At 31.9% G+C, this 18,915-nt stretch overlaps 2 protein-coding genes across 3 annotated transcripts in view; one reads left to right on the top strand and one right to left on the bottom strand.

The window, feature by feature from the left end:
* The window catches only part of LOC111628987 (ATP synthase subunit d, mitochondrial-like), a 35,707-nt gene extending 27,333 nt beyond the window's left edge, over positions 1-8,374 (bottom strand). Inside the window, exons 1-2 of the mRNA XM_023372847.1 lie at positions 8,216-8,374; positions 3,048-3,144 (exon numbers count right to left, since the gene is read on the bottom strand). Of these exons, the coding sequence (XP_023228615.1) occupies positions 3,048-3,144; positions 8,216-8,337 (219 nt within the window). The 5' untranslated portion in view covers positions 8,338-8,374. The remainder of the gene's footprint in view (positions 1-3,047; positions 3,145-8,215) is intronic.
* Positions 8,375-8,388: 14 nt separating this feature from the next.
* LOC111628986 (BTB/POZ domain-containing protein KCTD5-like) overlaps positions 8,389-18,915 on the top strand; it is a 33,969-nt gene continuing 23,442 nt past the window's right edge. For both annotated transcript variants that reach the window (XM_023372846.1, XM_023372845.1), the window contains exon 1: positions 8,389-8,604. In XM_023372846.1, the coding sequence (XP_023228614.1) occupies positions 8,425-8,604 (180 nt within the window). In that variant the 5' untranslated portion in view covers positions 8,389-8,424. The remainder of the gene's footprint in view (positions 8,605-18,915) is intronic.

Raw genomic sequence — 18,915 nt, 5'->3', positions numbered from 1 at the left:
ATTCAATTCAATTCAAGTTTATTAACGTAATTTGGAAAAAATTCCAGTTACAAGGGGTGCATTGGGTTACAAATATTAGTAAATATATAATATCTTCCGACAATAAATAATTATTATGTAAGTTATCTTCTATTCTTAAATTTAATCAATCTATTATAATATTAAACAAAAGTTAGAACCACAACAAAATTAAATATATATATATCATTATTAAGGCTCTCCACTGTTTTAATATGTTTAATAATGAACTGATAAATTCTGATAATCATAATTGGACCCATCTGAAATATTTTTTAGTAGAATTCTTGCTATATATCATATTATATATGATATATATATTCATATATTGGAAACTATCAAAGCACTTAATGTTTTTTTTCTACCACCTTCACAACTTCTGTAATTGTTGAAGAACCCTCAACTGCAATTAGTTCTTGATTTTGGAAATTGCTTTCACAATATGTAAAATTTGTAATATTGTCATGCAGTGATTTCTGTGCTATCAATGTTAGCTCAAGATATCAAAGCCATTTTTTAATTCTTTAGCAAAGGAAGATGCAATTATAGACAAGTTTTAGTTAAACAATGATTTTGTTGCCAGTGTAATTATGTACTGTTCATGAGAATATAGAAAATGATTTGTTTTTAAATAAATATTGTTAGGAAGCATTTGTTAATTGCTTTTGACATTGACTTGTTACTTGAAACAGATGGATTTTATTGTTTTATTATCTTGTTTATTGTGCATTTGTAGTTTTCTAAATCAGTTTTTCTCTCTGACAGTACAATAAACTTAAAAGTACCAAGAATTAAAAATTATAATTTTGTATATAAAAAAAAAAAAAATACATTGATATCACTGATTATGAAACCAGCACATCACTACCAAGCCACTGGCTACACATACAAATGGTAGATATTTTAAAGGTTTTAAGTGATTTGCAATTTTCAACCTCAATTTTCTCCTTTAATTTTGAGTATTGAGCTTTACTATTTGGTGCATCTCAGTTGTTGGGGATGCACTACAATCAAGTTGATCAAAATCAGTGGCTCCAACATCATGCCTTCCCCTCATCAGTATGGCATTATGCTTAATTGTGCAATATCATTTTTGCAGGAGAGTGCCATTACTGAAAAAGTATAGATATATGTGAGACTTTTCCTGGAGGCTGTGGTTAATGTTACCACCCATCTGGTTTTCACCTGGACAGTCTGGGAATTGACTCACTGTCCAGGTGAACTATTAATTTTGTCCGGGAATTTCATAGAAATTGTGAAATTATGATAAAACAAAGTTCTTGCAAATATTTTTACAAATTTACATTATTTTAACAGCGAAAGAATTCACACTCATTGAAACTCATCTGTAATTCTGCCATGTTAGTCTGTTTACACCAACGTGTGGCACACAACCTGTTGACCTTTTTCTTTTTTTTGCATGTACGATTGTACATGTCTCCAATATCCAATAGAGCTAAGTCATTTGTACCTGTTCTTTATTAATTTAGGGTTACTTATGTTACTCCTACACAAGTCTCTAGTCCCTAACTGTAACTGAGTTAGAACTGGCATGCATGTTATTCTTTGCATTGTAAAATGGCATTGCGCATGCACCAGGAACTTCTGTTCAAACAAACCTGACCTGCCATCCGGGTCAGCAATTTTGAAAAGGTGGCAACACTAGCTGTGGCCACAGATTTCACTTTCATGGATGATAATGTCTATGTATAAAGGATGATAATGTCTATGCATAAATATGTCTCATCAATAGCTTTCTTGACAGTGAAGATATTCATTGCATGGAATGATCAGTAAAATCTCCAGACCTAAATCCCATAGATACATGTGGGATGTTCTAGGGAGATATTATATCCTACCAGGCTCCACCAAGAACAATCTAGAAGCTTCAAAATGATTTAAATCTTGTTTAAGAATGGATTTTACTCCCAACAGAACTAATAAACAATATTACAACTAGCATAAGCAATTGCTGTGCAGCATGCATGCATTATAACTAGCATGCAAATACCAAATTAATCATTTTCTGTGCAAAAAGATTTACAACAATGTTTACTACTTGTGCTTGTTTGACTTAGATTAAATTTTTACTTTTCAAATGTTTCGACATAAAGAATACAATGTTCTGCTTGAATATTAAGTTTCACATTGTTCTAATCAATAGTTTCTAGGATATAGGCCAAATTAATGGTTATGCTTATTTTTTGGACACAAATGTATATACAATGTATATCAAACTTAATTCAAGAAGTCAATTCATTTTATATTATTTGATATTTTGTTTCAAATATTTTAATATCAGAACTAAACTATAACCTTTGAATATAAAAATATGACTTAAATTGTACAATAAAACAGAACATTAAAAATATACTTTAAATCATATTTTCATGTTATAGTGAATTAACATTTAGACCTTACAATGCATGTACCGCTAAGCCTTTTATCAGTGTATGTCTCAGAACAAACTATACAATAAAGTTACAAACATTTTTGAACCGTTACAGTTCTTCAGGCAACTTGAACTTCTTAATTGAATACACCCCAATTCAAAGTTGTTATGAAATATCATCCGAAACACTGTCCCATGCGAACCCATGATGTCATTACAGACCTGCGCGCTATTCATGCTGTTCTATCGATTAGGAAGTTCAAGTTGCCTGAAGAACTGTAACAGTTTGAAAATGTTTGTAACTTTATTGTATAGTTTGTTCTGAGACACACACCGGTAAAAGGCTTAGAGATATGTGCATCGTACAGTACTCCAGTGTAGAAATTCTACTATTTAGACTTTAGATGATGATTTTTTGGTTTAATTAAATGTAAGTCATAAATTATTAAAATTTTTCCTTAATAACAAACATTTTATAATGTTTGTTATAAAAGAAAAATAATTCTGATATATAAATATCAGGATTATTAAATCAATAATTAAATACAAATTTTATTATATTCTTCTCAATAACTTTTCCATCATCTTAAAATATTTAATAAATCCTTTATGAAAGATATGGGAAATGCAGGCTTACCGCTTTTTCAAACTCATTAACAATCCCTGGCATTGCTATTCTTTTACGATAAAATTCCCAATCTATAGCTGGAGGATTTTCCGGATAAGAATTAACTCTAAAAGATCAAAAACATTTCTTTATAATCTCATAAAATTGATTAAAGCAAAATGCAATTTTTTATATATTTATAGAAAATTTATTTATTGGGTTGTTCAGAAAGTAAGTTTGTTTTTTTACGTGGAAAAAAAACACAATATTTTTATAGTAAATAAATATTTTATTGAATTATATATTAACCATTCTGGTCAAATACCTGTTGTCATCATTTCTGGTAGTAGCATGATTTCACATTCATAAAAGTTTTGATCGTTGCTCCTAAGTTCATATCCATAAACTTATCTGGAGTTACTTGGCTTATGGATATAACGTATAAGAATTTGAAAAAACGATACACCAAAAAAATGAATAAGCACTTATACTTATTTGGAACTTGCTTATAAATGAATACATCATTTATAAGCAAGTTCCAAATAATAATAGGAAGAACATTACAACTTACGTAATATGAGACCAGATTGAAGTACCAAATAGAGTAAAGGAGCTTCTGAACAAAGGCCTGAACTTTGTCCCTGAGTATGCTGGGTTATGGGAAACATCATTCCAGGAGATTGAAAGAGGAATTATACGGTTAGATCCGGTTGAGAAGGACTATATACGTTGGAAAGCGGTGTTAAAAAATCAGGAAAAGTGGAAAAAAGGAAGTCATAATAAGGATATCAGTTATACTAAGAGATGGCTGAAAGAGAATAACTTAATCACAGCAAGAGCAGATAAAAGCAAACAAATAGTTATAATGTATTATACAAACGTATAATACAGTAAAGCATTAGAAGAATACATGAGAAAAACAGAATGTATTAAGATCAATAGTAATATAGTTGAAGCAATTGATAGAAGGATTAAAAAACTGGAGGGAACAAAACTAGCAAAGATCTTACCTTTTTTACGAAGATGCCAGAACCCTAGACCAGGGACCCCTAGGTTATTTGCCTTCGCTAAAACTCATAAAGAAGGCAAGGAAATAAGACCTATTGTGGAAAACGATAAGAACCCACATTTTTCCTGGAATAAAGATTGCAAGAGTATATCTCCTCCAGGATGGAAAATAATGAATTGGTGGCAAAGGATCCTGTAATGGTGGTCAAAGAACTACAAGGCATTACCTTAATGGATGAAAAAGTGGAAACTGTTTTAGATTACGAAAATTTGTACCCTTCTATTAAGATTGACTCTTGTGTAGAAGCACTTTTGGAGTTTTTGAATAGAGTAAATCCAATGTTAGCACATCACAGTAATGAGGTTGCAGAGATGGTTAACCTAGTATGTTGCGAATCCTTCTTCGCTTTCGAAGGCCAAACGTATAAGCAAAATAGGGGGTCCCAATGGGAAGCCCAATTTCAGGGCTTCTATGCGAGCTTGTTGTTAGAAAACTAGAAGGAAAAGTTCTGCATAGCTTTGAAAGAGATATTGTATACTACAAGAGATATGTAGATGATATATTCATTATATGGAAAAACAATCGAGTAATTGCTAAATTTGTAGATAGAATTAACGATAACGAGAAAGGCCTTAGGTTGAAGCTAGAGCAAAAAAGCTCTAAGATGGTACAATTTCTTAGACATTAATATCATATTTAGCAAAGGACGTATATCCACCAACATATTCATTAAACCAACGCATAGCCCACTATATATCCCTGCAAGCTATAATGACCCTTATAGGTATAAATTAGCAGCGTTTCGAGCATTGGTTAGAAGGGCCTTTATATACTGTGAAAACATTATAGACCAGGATGCAGAGATAGAAAGAATTATGCAGCTGGCAGGAACATTGGGTTACAAGAGGAATGCTGTAAAGGGAATTATTAGAAGCTAGTAATGATACAAAATCTGTACAAGGTCTATCTAAATACACGAAATTTACATACAACAAGCACTTAGGAGGCATTATGAAAGAAATCACAAATATAAAAGATACAAAGATGGTCTTAAAAAGAGCTCCGAATTTGTACAAAATACTTAGAAACAATAAAGGGGTTGTTAGAAAAGAAGATAAGGCAGGTTTGTATAAGATTCCTTAGGAGAACCAGCTATTAGGAATAAAAAAAGAATATGTAGGGGTTACTACTAGAAACCTAGGTATAAGGATCAAAGAACACAGATATGGTATTAGAAAAGGTTCTAATGCGACAGTATTGGCCCAGATGGCGCAGGCAGAAGATTCATTGGTATGATGGGATAAAGCAGAAATCTTGAAACAGATACACTCTCTGACTTTGGCAAGAACAGCTGAAAAGATAGAAATTTATAGAAGCAAGCTTAAAGAAAAATGCATTAACACAAGGGACGCAGAGGGTCTTCCTTCTGCTTGGAAGTTTGCAGTTAAAAGCTTACAAAAAACGCATGAACTTTAGTATGATATATAGAAAACTCTATTTAGTTAGGTAGGCAGTATTCATATTTAGTATTGGTAATATGTTATTTATTTTGTGCATATTTAACCTGATGATGATCCATTGAATGGATCGAAAACATTTGTTTTAATAAAAAATCTCTCAGCGAGTGATAAGGTGTTGATTACATATTTAATTATTTTCTGCTGGGTACAGTTGTGGTTTATATAATGATAATACAATTTAAAATGGAAATGGCAGGAAAAATACGACTAATCCATCTAGTGGTAAAAAAAAAAGCAAAATTATTTTTCGAACAACCCAATATATAAAAATTTCAATATTTAAAATATTAAATTTTCTTAAATTTAATGTTTTGATATATTTTTGAACTATAATTTTTAATTGATATTTGATTTTAATGTATACAAATTCAAAAACGAGATTAAATTTCCGGGTAACCTTAATCTAAAGTACAGTAGAGCGTCGTTTATCCGAAATGTTGGTTATCCGAAAGAATTCCAGTTGGCAAATTTAAATTTTCGCTAGTGCTGTGGCACTGCAATCTTTGGCTGTCTTGGGCTACTCAAATATTTTACATTTTTGATACTAAATTAACTTCTAAAGTATAATTTTTTATTGTTTTTATATTTTTCAATATATTTATTTTGTTTGTACAAAATAAAGAAATAATTTTTAACAATACAATAGCCTTGATTATTATTTTAAAATGTTTACGTTACGCTTAACATCGATGAAAATTCAAAGCAAAGCGACACGCAACGGAGAAAAATTTCAGGATGGGATAGGTTAATATATTTTTTCGTACACAATCAGTTATCCGAAAATAAGTTATCCGAACAACTCCAGTCCCCAATTGATTCGGATAAACGATGCTCTACTGTATCAGCAATATCTTGATTTTTCTCTAATTTTCTTTCATAAAATCTGATATTTTCATTTACTTGCATTTGTCTAAGAGACCTCTAAACATTTAATTCTTTTTATATAGTAACTTTTAATTTAATCTATAAAAACTAAACATAGCAACATTATTTCAGGTTCATTTAGAGCACTATCACCAATGACAGTGACACATAATTTATAGGAAAGCTAGGATAATGAAAAAGAAAAATTACACTATTAGTTGTCATTAAAGAAAATAAGATGAATGGCTTGAAACAACATTGAAAATTTCAATATTCTAAAACTAAGGGCACATATAATATGATACGCATACTTGCTTGAATAAAAAAATTTGAATAACCGTGTTTGCACACAAATACACACACACTTCAAATCAAATTATCAGATTTAAAACATACTGATAATTACAGTGACCATATTTGTTGGAGAAAATAAAGGACAAATAAAAAATTTTCATAATAAAAAAAGCATGTTGCATTTATTTGTTTCACTAAAACTAAAAAGCTTTAAAACATTTATTATAAAATATAAGCATATACATAGCATTTTAAACAATCATATTTTTTAAAAAAATTTTAATTTTGATACTCTTCACAACAATGAACTTCTTTTTTAATAAATTAAATTTGTGTTTTAAAAATTCATAAAACTATATAATTTATGTCAAAGTTGTATTGGTATAAATACTTGCTTCCAATGTTTTGATTTTAAATTGAGTTTTTCACCAGTCCACATACTGCTTACTAATGAAAATACTCATTCAGTGGAAGCATTAGCAAAATTCAAGTTACTTAAACCAAATAATCAGAGCATTTATGTTCTATTAATAGAACATAAATGCTAAGGTTATTTGGTTTAAGTCAGTCAATTTTAAAATGATTTTTTAAAAAGATACAAGGTTTATCCATGAAATATTTAAAATTTCAACTCATCTACACCAGCAGGCAGGAGCAGATCTAGAATTTTTTGGGGCCTAGAGTTTATTGAAGTCCAATGGAGCCACATTTTTATCAACCTAACCTATTAACTATTTTTTACTATATGACAAGTGCTCATTATTAATGAAAACATATTAAAAATTTATGATGATAATTCAATTTTTGTGGGCTCAGGGCTTAAGCCTTATTAGTCTCTATGTAGATCCACCCCTGCCGGCAGGACTTATTGTTTCGTCGACATTCTATATCTTTCCACCGAAGACGTAACTTTTAACACACGAAACTTCAACAAATAGTTTGCCATCATTTATATCACCAAATTCCGGAGACTCGAAACGAACAAAACATTTTCGTCGATCTTCCCCGCCCACGGAGGGCTCTCATAATAGGATCCGTACAAACACTTTCATTTCCAAGAAAGAGCCATCCCAGCTATTTAAATAATCAACGGTTTGGTAAAATTTATAAATCGCACAAAATAAATTAGGCAAATTGAATATTGGTGCCGCGTGAGGGTGCCAATATTCTACAGAAAATCTAAAGGACAGAACAGTAAAGGACGTGTAGTCACCGTATTGTTAATTTACCTACGTATTGTCTAAGCCAGCGTGTAATGTTATAAACAATTTATTAATTAAAATATTCCAAAAAGAAAAAAAAAAGGCGCAACCGGATGAAAGATAACATAGGTAGCAGTAAACTTCCGTTAAACGAGGAAACTTATTTATTTATTCATTTTTTAATGAATATTTCCAATAATTAACCCAACGAAGATCCGACTAAGCGCAAACCTGCAAGACTCGATTTATTTTTTTTTTCAATTTCAGAAGCAGAAAGAGTTATATATATATTACATTTACTTTCCTTACCTACGAATATATTCATCGGAACGTATTTTAAAAGCCTGAAAAAAGGATTTTTGGTTTTCCGGCACTCTCTCTACGAAAGCGGCCCAATCGATGGCACTTCTACCGATTCTCCTGGCAGCCATTTTGTCCTCGATACGAGTATTGTAATAAAAATTTAATCTCGTGAGTACACCGCCTCGAGAGTTCTTCTTCCTCGAATCGAATTCAAAATGGCGGACAAACATGATAAACAAAACAGTGGAGATGACAAATCTTTCAAAAACAATCAATGGGTTAAGTTAAATGTAGGAGGAACGTATTTTCTAACTACTAGGACGACATTAGGTAGAGATCCAAAGTCTTTTTTGTGTCGTTTGTGTCAAGAAGATCCTGATTTAAACTCAGATAAGGTAAGTTGCCTTTCTCTTTTCATAACAATTGTAAATTTATAAGTCCATTTTATATATTTTTATTGTCTTATACCATTTTCAATTACTCAGTTTTTCATATTGTATAAAAGAAAAGAAATATATAATTAAAATTTCAAATATATAAGCTTAATTTATATGAGTTTACTAAGGTTGAATGGTATGTCTATACTAAACCTGAATAATAATAATTTAAAATAATAATAATGTTCTGTATGTAGTTAAAATAATAATTTGATGGCTGCATTCAGCAGACTTGACAGTTCCGGAGCCATTGAGTATTTTTCTGACAAAAACACTCTACAGTAGCACCGTTTTGGAACATGTTTGGTATTTTGACATCGTGTTTGGTAGCGTCTTCCGTTTACGCTACCCGAAACTGACCGACGATGGCTGCTTTTTGTTCCAATGCATATGTTGCTCGCCATTTGACAGATATAACTATGTAATGGCTACCGATTGAAACGTCTTTGCTTGGTTACGACTGGCGACTCTGCTGAACGCAGCTGATATTTACAGTTTATAACACTGGCTTTGTTCCTTTGGTGACAAATGTTACTGTCAAATAAAGTTTATACCGTTTAGTCGCCCAACAAATATACTAGAACAAAACATACGATGGCTTTCGTTTGTGATATTACTGATAACTATTGTCAGGTAAACTTGTGTGATGTTTAGACTTTCTTCAAGGTCTTTTTTTGGACTCAAATGGAGTAATCCGCAAAATAATTCCTTGAAATATATGTAGCAAATACAAGCTGTTGTCTTTTAGTATAATAATTGTTTGACCCAATATGGTTGATACAATTAATTTTTTCCTTAACACAAATAACATTTAAAAAAATTGAATGAAATTTGATGTTATTCATTATATTGAAAATGTTTTGTGATACGTTCAACACATTTATTGTGACAGATTTATGCTACTATATTCCGGCATGCTAATTGGATAATGCATGCAATGCACGAATGCATCAGCCCACCAGTGGCCAAATGGTCTTCGTTCCCTGAACACTGGGAGTTCAGTTGTGGGCTCAGACGGCCTGACCACATGGAGTTTCTCAAGTTTTCTCCACGTCTGTAATGCCTAAATAGAGGTCACTTTTCCTTAAAAAGACCTCCTGGAAGGCATCCCCCCTAAGCAGATCATCCAAGTGTTGTGTTGCCATAACTAAACAAACACGAATGCATCTATTATTGAATTCACATTGCTGTTAACTGTTACATTTATGAAAGATTATTGTACTGCTTTTGAATTGAGTAAACAACATATTTCATTTTTGAGTTTTCATATATTTTTATTAATTTATATTATGACTGACATTTATTTTTATTATTATTTTAATAAATATGGGAGAAAAAATAATAATTAAACTATTGTCATAATTTCATTTTCATTGAATACTCTGCTTCATCTAAATTTTGTTTAAATTTATAGAATGAATGATATTAAAAGAACATTTAACTTCATTTGTATTTATTTCATATTATTATATTTGAACTGATTTTACGAATTATAACTAATCTTTCCAAGAATAAGAATGCAACTTAAGTTCAGTAGTTGGAATATGTAAAGGAAAATAGTTTCATGTTCATTATGAAGTAGAACATAATATATATCGAATATGTTTAAATTGTTATAATCTATTTTAGTAGTACCCAACTTTTTTGGACCTACACCACTTAAACAACCTTGCAGAGGTTGTGACACACTTTATTATTAAATATTACTAGACTAGCTAGGTTGATTGCGTTGCTTTCTCTAATACTTTTATTATGATAATTTACTAGTACAAAATATCTAAAATATAGTTTATAACACCTAGAAGTATACTTTGTTAGTTTTTACAAATTTTAAAATTTATTGCTTTAACTGTTTATTTGTCCTGCAGCATTCTTAGAGTGACTTCAGAGTGTAATTATAAAAGAAAAAATGCATTCTTGAAAAGTATTTATTAAGTAAATCATAACAAACATGCTGAATTTATTTATACAATGTATTCAAATATTATATAATCATAATTTCTGTAATTTTGACTCTTTCTCTTTCCTATATACTGTAGACAGTCATAAGCAGTCATTAATAATAGTGGTAATGTAGCCTGATTTAATATGACAATCGTTTGGCTTTAATATAACTATCAGGCTTAGAGATTTTTATATATGTATTCTTTGTAAGCAGCACTTATTTCACATTAATGGTTAGACTGTCAGAATACAAAACAAATCTTTAGAAAGCAAAGATGTCAACAGCCCTAGCAGAGGAGTTGATCCACAACAGAAAATCTGTACCTTTTTGGGAGGAAGCAGAGATCATAATACCAACAGCCAAAAACCTACCCATAAGAACAGCTGAAGAACCTTGAATAGAAACAGCCTTGAACTTGATTATAAATATAAAAAAAGAAATATTAAATGTAGACTTATGGTGTGGTTAATTAACTTGGCAAAATAACATCAGGTCTATAAAATAAAATATTTTGAAGTTCATCTGAATGAAGAGATTAATATAATTTTAATTATTTTATTTTAAATTAATTTATAATTTTGATATATTTTTATGATATTGTGAGGGGCTAAGCCGTGGATACCGAGTGGTAAGACTCTAGTATCATTTACTCGGCAACTATTTTCTAGAATAGCCCTCTGTTTGTCTAAGAGAATGGCTTTTTCTAATTCAAGGAAAATCGAGGGTGGATGGCTTTAGCAAATGTGTTACTTTAAAAGCGGAATTTGATGATCGCGTAATCACCTTTTCCTTACGTCAGGATTCCCGACACCAGTTAATCACTTTTTTATACGCGGATTAACATGCATTATCCCTAAACTTGTGAATATCTAACCTTAATATTAAAGAAGTCATAGTTATATAACCAATCAAAATATTTAATGGATCAAAAATATAAAATTATACATAAGAATGAATCTAAACTTTAATCTTAATTCTAATTCTTAACCTAAGATTATTTCTAAACCTAACGTGTGAGAGAGAGTTCACATCAATCTATCTCTGGTCATATTACCTTTTTCTTTAGGTCTTTCGTATCTTTTTCTATATCTATTTGAGGGTCTTCTTTTCTTGATTATTTCTCTTCTAATATTTTCTAGGAGAGTTCTTTTAAATCTTCTCTTGTATATTTCGAATGTAGTACTCTTTCATAAGACGAGATCGTATGACAACCTTTATAATTTGATAATGGACAGCACGCTAATCGTTTATTACAAAAACTTTTAACATATAAGCGTTAAAGATGGAACATTGATTCAGAGCATCAATGTTCCATCAGAGAAGGCAGGAATGACACAGAACTCGCCAGAATGGTACTACAACACAAACATACCCCTCTGTGGAATGATGTGGTAATATTAAAACATTGCAACCACAAAAATCTTGTATATATCTGGGAAGCCCTCATCACCAACGTATTAAAGCCTTGCAACACCCCCACACTGGATTTGCCCCCTTTGTGGATCAGTTTGTACAGTTATATAAAGTATCGCAACTAAATCCACAATATATAGGCGTATAACGCATGCGCAACATAAACGCGCATGTTTTTTATTTAAATATCTGTTTATATTCTACCGCGCATATTTTTATTTAAATATCTGTTTATATTCTACCGCGCATATTTTTATTTAAATATCTGTTTATATTCTACCGTTGCTATCATTCCAAATTTGCTATTTAAGATTGGAATGTTTTTTAAAAATTTTGTATTCAAAAAAGGTTCTAATGACCTGAAGAAGACGAAAGTGTATATCGTCGAAAGCGCTCGTCAATTTAGTGACATAGGTGTCTAATTTAACGCTTATATGTTAAAAGTTTTTGTAATGACAACCTTTCTTTGATGGACTGCCTCTATCATATGGCGAGCTTCTTGCGTGGCAATACCTAATTTCGACGGACTGCATTTGTCGTATGGCTAGTTCTCTTCTTCAATAAGGCAAACCGCTTTTTGACAGACTGCCTCTATCATATGGCGAGCTACTTGCGTGGCATTTCCTCGTTTCGGCGGACTGCCTCATGTGGCGGGAAAACGTCCCTTTTATTTGCTCTCTGGTAACGTGTGCAAAAATTCGACTCATCATGAGTTGGCCTGGAAAAGGAAATCAACTTCCTTTCAAAATCGGATGTTTTTCCGTTTTTTAGAAACTTCGTTCAAGTTGAAAAATATTAATTTCTCTTAATTTTCTAATCTTTTCTTTAACTTGTTATTTTGATTAAAATGACCCTCCCCTAAATTTCCAGCTTCTCACAATATATATCATATGTTGAGACTCTCCTGACAGCACTACTACTGCTTTGTTCAAAAAATTATTGCTCAGGTCATGATGCACTTGATCATCTGTGCCATACTTAAATATTCAAAATTCTTTTAGAATGTGTTCCAAACATTTAAATCAGTGGTTCCCAAAGTGGGCACTACCACCTCTCTGTGGGCAGTGAGTAAATCTAGGAGGGCGGAAAGAAGCAAGCAGGGGGCACTGGAGGCAGGGTACTGAACGGTGACCATAAGCAAAGGTTTGGGTCACTGACAGCCTTTCCTTTTCCTCTGTTAAACGAGTAGGAAGAAACATCATTTGCGGAGGCAGTAGCCTTAAAAGGAAGGTCGTCTTTGAGGAAAAAATTTTTGTGAATTGTCTTAAGGATCGCTGATGGTGTAGAAATGAAACGGTGGAAAGACTGACAGAAGCAAGGTTTTCACCTTTGTGAAAATGTCATATTTTTTATATATTTATTAAAGAAACATCATGTTTAATGGTTTCCAGTTGTTGAGAACAATGTATGGTAAGGACACAAAGTATGAGGTTCATAGAAAAGTTTTTCTAAGAATATTTCCAAGCCTTTTCTCACACAAGGGAAAATGGGTTAAGGAGCATTGGGGTATGGTTGGGGAGTTGGGTATAACTTTATGGAACAAAGGGGGCAATGGATTGAAAAAGTGGGAATCACTGATTTAAATTGTAGAACTATATAATGAAAAGTTGGAATTTCAGATTGAGAAAAGAACTGATAGAATGCATTATTGATTCTAATGTTCCATTCTGTTCAGATTCTGAAGATGGGACCAATTGACCTGAAAAATATTTAAAATCACATTAAAGAACTGGACTCTTTAACATTGTCTAACATATTTCTTTCTGTGGTTTCACAAGGAGTTGTCTTCTTTATTAAGAGTGAATATTTTGATTTGATCAATAAAAAGGCAGAAGGATAAATATACTTAAAAATTCATAAAAAATAGAAGAAACACTAAAATGGATTAAATGTGTCTTCATATTTTATCATTTACACCTCGAGAACATAATAGTCTCATGGCAGAGTCTGCCTTTATCTTCAGGTTCTCATCTGCCATATGTAAAAAATATGTTAAAATAAAAATATACTCGTTACATCAATAATTGTTTATTAAATAAATAAAACTGTCTTTCGGCATTAAAATCCTTTAACAACGTCAGCACTTTAATGATAATAGCCTCAGTCACCATTATATAGATTACTTTGTAATGACAGGAATATTTTTTCAGCATTAGATAAGCCAGGCATTTATATGATTCCTTTACAACAAACAAGCACAGACTCAAGGCAATATTATAAAGGTGCTCAAAAAACAGCACACTTATAAACTGGAACTGTATAACTAAATAATCAACATCTAAATGCAATTTCTAGCATATAATAAACACAAATTTACTGCTTGAACATTTTCGGCCATCAGTTAGAGGGTCTATTGCAGTACCACAATTGTGGAAGTATTATTTAGATTGCCACAAAATGTAATAATAATAATAATGCCATTTGTAGCTTTATTTAAAAATCGCATCAAACACCTTTTTAAATGTTTAAAAGATTGGAACATGGCAATGTTCGAAAGATAGAAATTTTTGAATGATAAAACTTTTTTATATATTCAATCCTGATGAGGGCCTCTAAATGATGGCCGAAAATGTTTAAGCAGTAAATTTGTGTTTATTATGTGCTGGAAATCATATTTAGGTGTTGATTACATAGGTGCTACAAACAGAAAACATTCATGTCGTCTGATAGAACATTAAAGAGATATCCAGAACAGCAGACATATCACAGAATTATCCAAAAATGTATTGGATCATGATCTTATTCTTTTATGGGCCGAAACATCATTGGCTGCATTCAGCAGACTCAACAGTTATAACTGAGCAAATTGGTAGCTGTTACGTAGCAACTTGGATCTGCTGAACAATGAGTGATGTGTGCATTGGAACAAAAAGCCTATTGGTCAGTTTCATGTAGTAATAGGTAGCATAAATGAAAGACGCTACCAAATGTGGCATCAAAACACCAAACATATTCCAAAAGAGTGCTACTGCAGAGGGCGTTCAGCAGAAAAATACTCAACAGCTCTGGAACTGTTGAGTCTGCTGAATGCAGCCATTAATCAAACAATGTGTTGAATGCAAATCTATTTTCATTTGGGAAGCATTATACATATCTATATTAGAACCCTGTAACAAACCTACTTTAGTAATCCCATACATATGGATCTCACTATTTAAACTTTGAAATGAGTAGCATCATACCTTATGCCAAAAATTTAAATTTATATTTTGTTATATTTTATTTTATTTTTAATTGTAAAATAACAATGTGTTCTAGTTTAATTACCAGTACCAATGAACACCATTACTTAACCTTTAATTCTGGTAACATAGTGTTTAATGCAATATCGAACTAACAATTTCGACCTTACTCAAGGTCTGCTTCAGATTCTTAAACATAATGCTTAGAATCAAATGTTTTGTAAATACATTAAATTTTTAAAATTTGGAACATATAAATCAAAATTAAACCTAATGGTGGCATTTACGCAAATTCAATATACAGTCATCCTCCCTATAACACGGTAGATATGTTCTGGTTTTTATGAATCCATTTTCTACAAGTCCAGCCAATCACAGCCTGGCATGTATGCAGTTTACGGACTATGGCTGTTTGAAAGGTTTCTTCCATAAAATTAACCGATTCTAGACTAATTCGACTCAACATTTCCAAAATACATATGATTTTTTGGGAATAATCCATATAAACTATGCTATAAACAAAAAATTGTAGGATTACTTACCGAGTGTGCACTGTTTGACTATGCCATTGCTTAAGCTTGTTTTTGTTGTGGAGCTTGTCATTGAATGGCGCTCGTGTGCTTCCTGATAAATTAGTTTTTTTGCGAAAAATTCACTGAACTTTGGAGACATCATTAATATAAATATAATTTTTATGGACGTTAAATAATAATGGTTTTTAGTAGGTCTACTGCTCGTTTAAACTCAACGGTTTGTACAACATCCACTATTGGTCTAGATTCGACCAATTCTGTCGTGACACGAGTCAGCGATGACATTTTACCGAATTATAGGAGTTTTTTTTAGCATGTTTGTACGAATACTGTCGCACTTTTTTCGCCGTGATATAGAAATCTGAACTATAGATTATAGTGTTATAGTGTTATAGGGGGTCGACTGTATACATATAAGGCCACCCAAATGTACTTATTAATTGAGAATCCTGCATAACTGTAAATAATATGAATTGTTTAATTGTTAGCATTGCGATGGCCCCTTGTAAAAGTACTGCCAGGTATATGATATCGTATTACCATCTTTAAAATTGACGCACTTTTTTTGCCCATCAGGCTGGCCTTGTATATTTCTAGGGCCTCCAGGGCCCTAATGTGGTTGGTATGAAAGGACCATTTTATTAGCCTGGTGTTAGGTAGGTCTGTGTGCACTTCCTGGTCTTTGGTGTAAGTGGATATGGCAGTGGTGTGTCTTTTGTTGTCAATATCGTACTTGTGTTCTTGCACCCTTTTTTGAACAGAACACGTGGTGGAACCAATGTACCAAATCCCTCTGGAATCTGTTGTCCCTCACTGGAACACTGTACATACCAAGGGCTCTAAGATCATCAGGTTTGTCCTTCGCATTTCTTAATAACCTCTATATTGATTGGGGTCTTTTGTAAACCAGCTTGATACCTGTTCTGCCCGCTATTTCTTATGTAAGGTATGTAAGTGTTGGTTGTATTTTATTATGGTGCATCTAAAGTTAGGGTCGCAATTCCAAGTTCCATTGGTAATCCTTTGGGCAGTAGGGGTGCTGTGCCTGGCCTGTTGATTGGAGAAGGTGCATGTTAAACCAAAAATTAGGTCCCTTCTGTATTTGTGCCTTATTGCAATGTCCTCAAGATGTTTTAGCTCCCTTACTGTGTCCTCCCACTTGGAATGGTGTAAACACTCATCTGGTCAACGCATAGGAGGCTGCAATTTTATATGCTTAAGGTTTGGTTGAGTTTGCCAGTATGAACAATGGCAAGAAGCAGGGTTTGTAATATACACCCATTTCTACCCAGCCCCTGTTGAGATGAATGCTAATGTCTAAGAAGTTATACTAGTGGTAGATAACTGATCAAGTTTAAGGGTCAGCCTATATGGGTTATCTTTCATGCAGTTAAAAAATTGTTAACATTAGGCTCAGTTTTCAGAAGACAAACACATCATCAATGTATCTCCTATATAACCATCTTGGATATGAATTTGGGTATGACCTTTCCCTCCAACTGACGCAGTACCACTTCACACAAGTTGCATGACAGGGACTGCCCATGGGTTTTCTTCATTTTTTGTAAATAAGTTCTGTTGTTGAATTGGAATACTGAGTTATAACACGAGGTGCGAGAGCTCTAAGACCTGTTTATGTTGCATAGGCATGCCACATCTGCTCAGTAAGAGATCTTTAAGAGTGCAGAAGCACAGTTGCAGCTTTATCGCGGGGTTTAATGACACAAAGTCAAACACTGTGACATGCATCCTATCTGTTAACTGTGCCTTCCGCAATAGATCTATCAGTTCAGTAGAGTTTTTAACAGTTAAAGCAAAACCTGTTAATTGTTCTGACACAATGCTGTGTACTGTTTTCCAGGAGCCTTGTTGCATATTTTTATTAGCATGTTATCATAAAAAAGTTTACTGGACCAAGTGCAATTTCCATTTCCATAGGCCATGCTGTAACTATTTCCATTACGTCTATATGGCTAGCATATCGCTCTGAAGTAACACAGTACAGATTTCGTGTTGCAAAAATGCAACACATGGCCTGGGTGAATTGTTGGGTATATTGCATATTTGCAACACATGGCACTTAATTTGTTAATAATGAATTGAATAAAAGATAAATATTGAAATCATAAATTTTAGTTAAATGCAAATTATGGCAACTGTATTTTTTGAAATTTTGTTGTTTTCTATATTTTTATTTTTAAATATATTATTATTGTCTCATCTAATGGATATAATTTTGAATTAAATCTTACTCATTTTTACATACTTATAAAAACTATTTATGAATATTTATACAATATATTTAAATTAAAAATATTTCATATATTTTTTTGATTTTTTTAGTCAAAATTTTTTAGAACTAATTTATAGTAATATGATATCCTCTTATCTTTTAAGATATATATTAATTGTTTAGTTATATTAATTAATGTAATTAAAGTGAAATATAATTAGCTTATCAAATACTTGAATTAATACATATTTAAGAAGCTTAACTGCTACATCAGATATTTATATTTAAAGAAAATTGTTCAAGCAATGAAAAATTAATTGTAGCTATGTGCTAAAATTTAATTTCAAGAAGTGGCTAGCCATTTCTTAAAGCACTAGAACATCCTGTAATAGACATTTGTTTCAGAATTTCTCCTCTAGTATTTTGATTATAATAAATATATATCAATTCCAGCAAAATAATTTTGATAAAAGGAATTCAAAAAGAAAGAATAATTTCATCGCCATACATATTGGCTGTTCTTCATAGAAAGCACTATTTGGTTTTGAATCAAAAATAAGACTATCTTTCACTAATCTAACTGTTTTTACACTTTGCAACTTAAAAAATTAAGATGATTTACAGAAGTTGCTAGATAAAAATGGGCACAAGAATCCAGAATTATATCTGAAAATGAGAAAAAAGATGATGGAATTCAAACTCTTGATATAGATTCACAAATAGAGGGAGAGGTAGCAGAAGTTTTTAATCACACTTCAAAAGATGTTAGAGACATTGCAATAACAAATGATCCCAGTATTTGTCTGACAAAATGAAAGATGAATGAGAGTCACAAAATAGACTTGAAACATGTATATACATGTTTCAAGTCTATTTTGTATTCAAGTCTCTCTCTCTCTCTTTCTCTCTCTCTCTCTCTCTGTGTGTGTGTGTGTGTGTGTGTGTGTGTGTGTGTGTGTGTGT

Source organism: Centruroides sculpturatus, unplaced genomic scaffold, assembly GCF_000671375.1.
Source record: "Centruroides sculpturatus isolate CEXI.00-Female unplaced genomic scaffold, Cexi_2.0 scaffold246, whole genome shotgun sequence".
Lineage (NCBI taxonomy): Eukaryota > Metazoa > Arthropoda > Arachnida > Scorpiones > Buthidae > Centruroides > Centruroides sculpturatus.
The sequence above is the reverse complement of the archived record's forward strand: the minus strand, read 5'-3'. Positions and strand labels throughout refer to the sequence as shown.